This window comes from Adiantum capillus-veneris, chromosome 22 (genome assembly GCF_014529385.1).
Source record: "Adiantum capillus-veneris isolate H3 chromosome 22, ASM1452938v2, whole genome shotgun sequence".
Lineage (NCBI taxonomy): Eukaryota > Viridiplantae > Streptophyta > Polypodiopsida > Polypodiales > Pteridaceae > Adiantum > Adiantum capillus-veneris.
This window is the reverse complement of record NC_140952.1, coordinates 50,342,460-50,351,168: the sequence shown is the minus strand read 5'-3', so window position 1 is coordinate 50,351,168 and position 8,709 is coordinate 50,342,460. Positions and strand designations below refer to the sequence as shown.

Here is an 8,709-nt window from a genome sequence, read left to right as displayed (position 1 = left end):
GGAGCTACGTAGAGACCTCTGTATATCCTTGTAGAGCTTACTTTGCATTGCCTCCACCATTGTTCCCTCGGGAATTGGCCAGTCCACAGTGTTCCAGTCGGTTGGTAGAGGCACTTTCACCAACATGCCATTCTTTTTTCCTGGGGAGAGTTGGTAGAAGTGGTCATAGAAAAACATTCCTTCATCAGCCAGGCTTTTGCTAGTTCTCCCTGAATACTGTAGAGAACCAATGTGGGCAAGGAAGAGGCCTATTATGCACTCCACAAGCTCCCATTTCTCATAAGAAGAGGGATAAACATCTGCAAAATATATAACAATAGTTAAACTAAGAGTATCAATAAGTGAAAATGACAAATTTAATGTAGTTGAGATGTGAAGAATGGAGCCATTGCTCATAAGAAGAGGGATAAACGTTGCAAAATATATAACAAAAGTTAAACTGAGAGTATCAATAAGTGAAATGACAAATCAAATGCAGTTGAGATGTGAAGAATACTTACAATTGCAACGTGGTTGATGTATATCTGACACATTTCCACCGTTTGCTATCACGTCTGGATGGGTAAATACATGCTGAACAAGAACTTCCTTTACAGATCTTTTGCCGAATTCAACTTTGAACTCCAACACTCTGGCATTCCATGCTGAGCGGTAAACATTGATAGCACTAGACTTCTTGGCTCTTCTTGGTTGCATTAGGACCCATGAACCTTTGCTTATCCTTTGTCCAACCCATTGGTTCTCTGCACTTATTGAAGTTGATATTGTAATTGATGATATGCTACTACTTGGCCTTCTAGGCAAAGTGCAGGTGTTGCTAGTTGGTGTGAGAGACCATAAACACCTAGAGCTTCTTGGGCGGGAAGACGTGGAAGCCATAGCTCTGAGAGAAAAGCTTTAGTGGAGGGAGATTCACTTTGAAAGTATCTAATGGAGGGAAAGTGTTTTACAATTCCAATATCTTGTGTGGGCTTAATGGCCACCCTCCAGTACGTTAATGACCATAAGAGAATATCAGCAGTGGGACCACACATGCACCTAACAGCTCGGTAAAAGCAAAGAAGTTACGATGCCACAATCCTAGATTTGTGAAAGTTTTTAAATTATTTTCCTATTTCTTGAGTCTTTCCACGTATTTTCCTACGTAGCGTAGTCCTGAAGCTCATTGGACACGCTCTATTTTCTCTCTCTTTCATATGGCCCTCTAAATGACCTCCAAATTTTCCTAATGATAAGTGTTGAACTTTGATAGGTCCTTGGATGCTTGCTGGAGATTTGCTCATCTAAGAAATTGATATTCCTTTTCTTCTGAGAAGGACCCTCCATTGAGTTGTTGGAATCTACGGTCAGATGTAAACCTACATCAATAGTAGTGGAGACAGTCTGCATTTTTTCTGGCAACCATTATACTCCAGGAAGAAGGGCTTCTTGACATGTATCTTGGGTCCTGTCAATTCCCTATGAAGTATCATTGAGCCCTCTTGATTGTTGCATCCGTTCAAGTTTTTATCTTTCCCTAGTCTTTGGTTGAAGTCTAAATCTATAGGTTGGTTGTCTCAGGCCTTCTCTATGGATCTCTACACCTTTTGGAGGCTCTTGATGGCACCAACTTCATTTGAAGCCCCTCAAACCTCCTATCTTCCAAAGGCAGTAATTCAGAATTGGGGAACATAGTCAATCGAGAAGGAGTAGTTCTACCACCATTCTCCTTTCATAGTGGAGCAATTAAAAGAGAAAAGAGATTGTTTCACAAGCATGATGTAACTCCTTATCCTTTTCAAACCTTCATCAACACAAACTGAATAACCTCCTACAGTGGAAACACCATTTGACTTATTTTCTAATGTGCCTCTTTTAGCAGAGGGTGTTGGACTAGGAAAGTATATCATGCATTGTCTAGGACTTTCTTGCAAACTTTTCTTGGATGACATGATCAACGGGGGGTATAGATCATATCGTTAATACTCCACATTATTTTTGGTTTACTATTTATAACATTACTTGTATCATGCATCCATACTACCCTATGGAAGAAGCAATGAGTTACTCTTATCCTGGTCTTTGTTTAGATCCACAATGGTGCTCGTCATAGCTACAGAAAGAGATTTTGGCTCTTTTGCATCATTGTATTATACAACGACTATATGCTCATGTTTGTAATCGTGCCATGTGCTTGCTTGCCCTAGCTGTCTATGATCATGAGCACCATGGTAGACGACATTCTTTTGACACAAACCTCTTGATGGCTTAACATGGCATCTGGTCAATGGTGATTGTTTCAATGGGGTTGAGGCTTGCTCAATCAACATATTCATCTACTTAACATGGAGAACGAGACATCTATTTTCTGTTATAGAGCTGAATTGAACTTATAAAGACTGCACATGGCTTGACAAAGAGACAAATACCTATCGCATGGAGGTTGTTGAGAAGCCGAGTTGTAGGAACTATGCACCCGTAATGTGATGTTGAGGTGCAAGAGATTTGTAGACTAACATACCCGCTTGCAGAGAGCGCATCAAGGATGATAGGTTGACGGCTTGACAAACGGGTTAAAAACAGTGGTTTCTTGGTGATTATAAAGGCACGTGTTATGATGGTTGTTTCTCGGCATTTTTTTTGCCTTTTGGTGATGCTATGTTCTCGCCTCCTATGCGTTCTATTCCTACCATGTTTATGAGTAGGAAAACCTATTTGAATGTAGACCTTGGCCCGCAAAATAAGCTTCTAAACTTGCAAAACCCTTGAACTACTCGGACAGACTTTAGAACTCGTGCTTCTTATTGGCCAACTATGGACATGATGGGTTTTTTTCGACGCCGTTTTGGCTTTTGGCTACGCTATGATTGGCTTGAGACGTTAATGATTGGCCTTAGTTGTTGGCCGTGCAATTATAATAAAGGGCAATGGTCTATATCATGCCAATCAACCATCTCTAGGTAGTAGAACATATAAAACCACATTATGCTCACCAAGTAAACACTCGAGTGCAAGTTATCCAAAAACATGCAACTGGCATCCACTATAACCTTGCCTAGGCTAACAGCTTGCACAACAGATGTATGAATGTTACAAAATCCGCCAAAGCTTCTACCTTCTATTTTACGTGTTGAAAATCTAAAGTTAAGCCTACGATGTCATCACCAAAACCCACGTCTAGACTCTCCTCTCCGGAGTTTCCCACATTGCAAAAGAGGTCTTTGGGTCTGCTCTCAAAGCTCATTTCTCTTCTTCTATGGTGCGTTCTCATGCTACAGTAGATGACTCCTCTTCGTCTCTGGTTCTTTCTTACACGATAGTTCTATTGAACGCCATCTCTCCTCAACAATGCCATTGTCCAAGAACGATGCCTTTCAGCCCTGTTATTTTTTTACGTTCTGCTACACTTTCAACATTGTGTAATTCTTGAGGCCATTAATGCCATCTCTCCTCCAACAGTGCCATTGTCCAAGGACGATGCCTTTCAGCGCTGTTGTTTTTTACATTGTGATACACTTTGAACATTGTTGCTTTTTAGCATTGGTTATTTGAGGCCATGGGATTCGAGTTAAAGGCAATGGCCTAACTCGTGCCAAGTGGTCTCTTGTACATTAGGCTTACCAAAGTAAACTAGTCTTGCTTGGTGGGCCTTTGCCGTACATAATTTGATAGATTTTGGAGCGCAGTTGGTTACTTGGTTACTTGGTTGTGATTATTGTCGCCTTGGGTTTTGTTGTGGTGACACGAGAAAATGAGTAGAGCCTATTGATAAGCACCAATAATAGCTCAGCTTGGGACTTGATGAGCATTGGGAAGAAGCAAGTTGTGTCGCAGAGTGCTCCATATACAACAAAGAGCTACTAAAGAGGGTAACTGAATCGAGCAAAACGGTTGCAACTTAACCGTTTTTGGTAGTTATTTGCAGATTGCACCATTCAACCTCGTAATATCGACCATTTAGTCTCTAAATTGTGGAACCGTCTTTGAGACACCCATCTTATTCTCAATCAAGCATAGTCAATTAACAGACTATAAAAAATGAACTACATTACCGACTTGATAATCGTGTACGAATGTCATCCAATTGTGTAAGCCGACGGACAATGTTTGAGTCAAGCTACAAAAAAGTAATGTGAATAGTTAAACATATCGTCTTGCAATGAAACGTCACAGACTGAAACTGCAAAGTATACAGTGCATGTCATGCAGAGGTGCCATACAAAAGAATGGTGGAGAGCTGGCGTTGTGGTCTCTCCAAAAATTATAAGAAACGAAAGCCGTGCCCTGCCCTGTAGCGTTTATGTGTTGCGCCAAGCAAACACATAGTCACCTTGTAGTGTTGTCGAGTTAGTGTTGCGCTTGTGCAATTGAAACGTCCACTTTTGTGAATATATGTCCTCCTTGTTAGACACAAAACACACGTTAAGACAAATAGAAAAGATGCAGGATATAGATTAAACTTGAAGAGAAGCAGAGCTAACTTTATGTTCTACATCATAGACGTATTGGACTCCTACATAGTGCGAGAAGTTCCCTCGCTTTGCATCCTAAAACCAATGAGCCAGAGCTTCGTGGCCCAGTCCTTGTTGGGAATATCCCACAATCAATGCATTTCAAGAGACGACATTTCAGACATACATGCCAACCAAGGCAGTGTCATATGCCTTCAAGGAGATTTGACATACGGCCAAAGCACTGCGAAGATTAACGAGGCCTTTCCCTCGAGCCCTTGACTAGAAATATCCTTGTGTTTAATTTTTCCATGTATGTGTATTAGGGTGGTAGAAGGTGACCTCCTCGTACTGTGGGACCAGCAGTGTGCTTGGTTGGCTTTTGGCTAGAGAACAAATATAGCCTTCAAGAGAACGACAGCGTTTCCTTCAGCAAGGTCTCATATGGCAAATTCGCAGTGGTGATGGAGCAAGGGGGCATCATCATGTATGCTTCCACACCGGTCCCTTGTCTTACAAGGTGTTGGGCTTCTCATCCATAGACGAGAACAACATGACAGTCGCCTCTGTCCACTACCCTTCTCACTGCACGGGCATCACCTTGATACAACAGTCAAGGGGGAGTTGTCATCTTCAATAAGAAGCGCAGCAGCAGCAGAATGCCTAAATGCTACAACTCCTTCAACATTTCTGTAGGATCCAACGAGGATCCAACGAGGATCCAACGACAACAACATTGACATTTTCCTCAGGCTCGATTAGGATAGAAACTTCTATCGTCTGCATTGCAAACAGTCTCATAGCATCATCAGAAAAATGTGATGAACGGACCTGCGAAGGCAATGAGTTTTGGTGATTCTTGGAGGGTTCACCTTTCAGTACCCCCTATATAACGTGCATTTGTGGGGTATTAAAAAAATCCCTCTTTTAACATGTCTGAATGAATAAAATGACCCCCTTATTTTAGTTTTTTTTTTTCAAAATTGAATATAAAAACCCCTTATTTTAATGTATCTCTGTTAAATTGCCTAAAATTGTTGCATATTAAAACCCCTCCTTTTGAACTCATGTTATACATTAACATGATTACATAGTGCACCCCCTGAGTGGTGATTCGACTCCAGATTAGGCCAACTGATCATCGATTGAAATCTGATATCTTCTGTTTCACTAGCAGTAGAACAGACCTTTGCCAAGGGTTGACCAAACGAAATAACTGATCTCGGCAAGCATCCGAAGTACCTTCCATCTTGATGATCTGTGAAATATAAACAGGGTTTGAAAGGTCTCCGATACTCTTTTCCGATTCTGCCTGGATTGCTGTTGCACGGGCGAACTGCGTGGAAAAGAATTTGTGTGAATCTTGATCAGAATTAGGCATGGGGACCTAATGCATATCATTTCCATGAACAGGTATAAGGTTCCCTTACCATAGATGCCACTTCCAACACCAAAGATGGGAGTTGCTCCAACACTATAGATGGGCGTTGTCACTTCCAACACCATAGATCATAACAGGATGAGAAGCAGTAGGGTCTGCGTTTGATGGTTCCATTAAAGCTGCTCTTTTCTTCTTCTTCTTCTCTTCTTCTGTACGCATATTCTGCCTATCCGCCATGGTTGTATGGCTGGTCCATTTCATACAGACTTGATCATCAGAACAGGGAAGGGCGGATGACCCATGACGCCTACGTACTATCCATCATAGCCTACTCTCTCTCTCTCTCTCTCTCTCTCTCTCTCTCTCTCTCTCTCAAAGGGTGGCCAGAGACAAAGCTCCAAGCTGCTTCAGGGAACTTGTGAACTGCTTGTGGAGAAAATCGAAGTGCCTCTGAGAGCAATCAAGCAACGTAGACTGCTTTTCTTATTTTATTCACTTGGTAGCTTTTCACGCGCAGTTTGTTTTTATTTAGAGCTTTTCATTGCAACAATGTTTTTTTAAAAATTTAAATCTAGTGCCACGTGGTGGCTTCTGCGTTCAGAAAAAGCCTTGGGCTCACCAAGTAAGATAAAAATATGAGTTACCCTGCAAAAAGTAAAGGGAAAATTACCAAAATACCCCTCTAATTTGCGGAAATTCCCAAAACATCCCCAATATCTTGTCACAAATTCCCAAAATGCCCTTCAATTTTTCCAAAATTCCCAAAGTACCCGTGGTCGTGAGATTAAATTTCTTGAAAGACGAAAAAATTTGTAGCTTTTCATAAGAAGACCGATGGTCTATCAATACAAGATGCTAAAACTAAAATTTGGGTTTGTTATGTAGGCTTTGGAGATGAATTTCTTCATTAGTTTTAGACATAAATGCCCTTTTTGCAAGGTAATTTGTGACAAATTACATGCTAAGCACTAAAAAACAGATCTAAATTGTCCAAAAGGAATATAGATTAGACAATCTTGAACAGTCCAACCAAAATAGATGCAAGAGTATTTTGGTAATTTTTTAAATTTGAGGGGTATTTTGGGAATTTCCACAAATTAGAGGGATAATTTTCTGAAAAGAAAACTAAGATTCCTGTTGGGCCCCGCCGCGGAAACAAAAAATCTCTCTCTCTCTCTCTCTCTCTCTCTCTCTCTCTCTCTTTTCTCCGCTTTGAATTGAGTTCAAGACTCGTCGGATACTTCTATAGAGCCTACGAGGTCTGAAGCTAAACGTTCGCTTCTCTCTCGCTCTCTGTCGGTAGTCTCTCTTCTGTATTCTCTCCTCTCCTTTTACTTCTTCTCTTCTGCTTTCTTTGGCAGATGCTTCTTCGCCTCTTCCCTGTAAATAATGCTTAGCTCCTCCAACCGTAGGCAGATCTAGCTTGCACTTCTGCTTATTAAGCTCGCTTCTCTGGTGGGTGTGTGTGTGTGTGAGAGAGAGAGAGAGCGAGAGAGAGAGAGAGAGAGAGAGAGAGCGCCCAATTGGGCTCTTCTTATAGCGGCAAAGCCATAGCCACACACTCCTTCTTCCACTGTGAAGAAGACCCATTGTCTTGTGAGAAATTTGTGTGTGTGAGTGAGTGAGTGAGAGACAGAGAGAGAAGTGAAAAGAAGATGGGGAAAGGAGGCAAGGGATCAAACTGCAAGACGAGGAAGCAGCAGAAGAAGGCAGCATGCATAGCCCTCGCAGTGATCCTGGTCATAATTCTCATCATCCTCATAGTGCTGTATGTTGCCGTGTTCCGGCCAAAGGACCCGCGTATACAGGTACCCACAATGCAACTCCTCTCCTTGTACCCAGTGGGCTACCCTCTTGCTATAACCACAGCAAATGTCACCCTCAACCTGCAAGTCTCCATTTACAACCCCAACAAGGCAAGCTTCATTGTGCAAGACGGAGGCTTCGCCTGCCTTTACTACTATGGCGCACAGGTGGGCTTTAACCCCGTGCCGACGGGCTCTATCCCGGCCGAGTCTTTCTCGACAATATCAATTCCATTGACTGTACAAGGCTCCGCACCCCTCCAAGGGACATACCTTCAAGGTGATGTAGCTGATGGAATCCTTCAAGTATCGACTTCTGTTACCATTATTGGTAAGGTCACAACCCTCAATCTGTTCACGCACCATGCCGACGTCGTCTCCAAATGTAACGTTGATGTATCTTTCAATGCCAGAGGCATTCAGTCCTACACCTGTCAGAGAAGCTTTTCTATCAATCCATGACATACACACACACACACATACACACATAGCTATGCTGGGTTCGGCGACGCACATGTAGCTATAGTCGAATGCATCTCAGTCTTGTAAGAATTGAACAAAATCAGGAGTATGTATGCTGTTTTTCACTCATAATTTTACATGCCATCTATAAAATCATGTAGACCTTGACGAATTTCAATGCATCTGAGCATTTGATGCCAGCTCATACTTGGGTTTATTGCTGTAATCGAATAATTTCTCTTGTGATAGTTTACATAAGAATAATCTTTCCTCTAGGAATCTATCTGGTTATTTGATCTTTTCAATTTCTGTGGTTAGCTAGCTGAGCTGAGAACTATTGTTGATCATTAAACATTTGGATTTGCTAATTCTCGCCGTGTGTGGTTGAGATCGATGCCGTGAGCTTGATTTGCCAATGTCTCAGTGACTTCATGGACCAATTATGCATCTGGAATTGTGGTGGGCAGTGCATTTATAGTGTCCTTTCTATATTGCATTTCTAGTGCTATGGTAATTGATCATAAAGGGAATTGAACTCTGCACCTCGTGGCTCTCTCGTGCACCCTCACTCACTAACCTCTGAGCTTGCCCCATTGTCCCAAGGTGGCCAATACAGTAGCTCATCAAACAG

General features: G+C 41.9%; 1 protein-coding gene across 1 annotated transcript; it reads left to right on the top strand.

Annotated features, from left to right (window-relative positions):
- The first annotated feature begins 7,065 nt into the window (after positions 1–7,065).
- Positions 7,066–8,353, top strand: LOC147429331 (uncharacterized). The gene has a single exon (XM_086495472.1). It carries the CDS (start codon positions 7,467–7,469, stop codon positions 8,076–8,078), a length of 612 nt encoding a protein of 203 aa, XP_086351598.1. The 5' UTR covers positions 7,066–7,466; the 3' UTR covers positions 8,079–8,353.
- The last annotated feature ends 356 nt before the right edge of the window (positions 8,354–8,709 follow it).

Excerpts from the sequence above, each read along its gene's own strand:
- LOC147429331 (XM_086495472.1), top strand. The coding sequence starts at position 7,467 with ATGGGGAAAGGAGGCAAGGGATCAAACTGCAAGACGAGGAAGCAGCAG.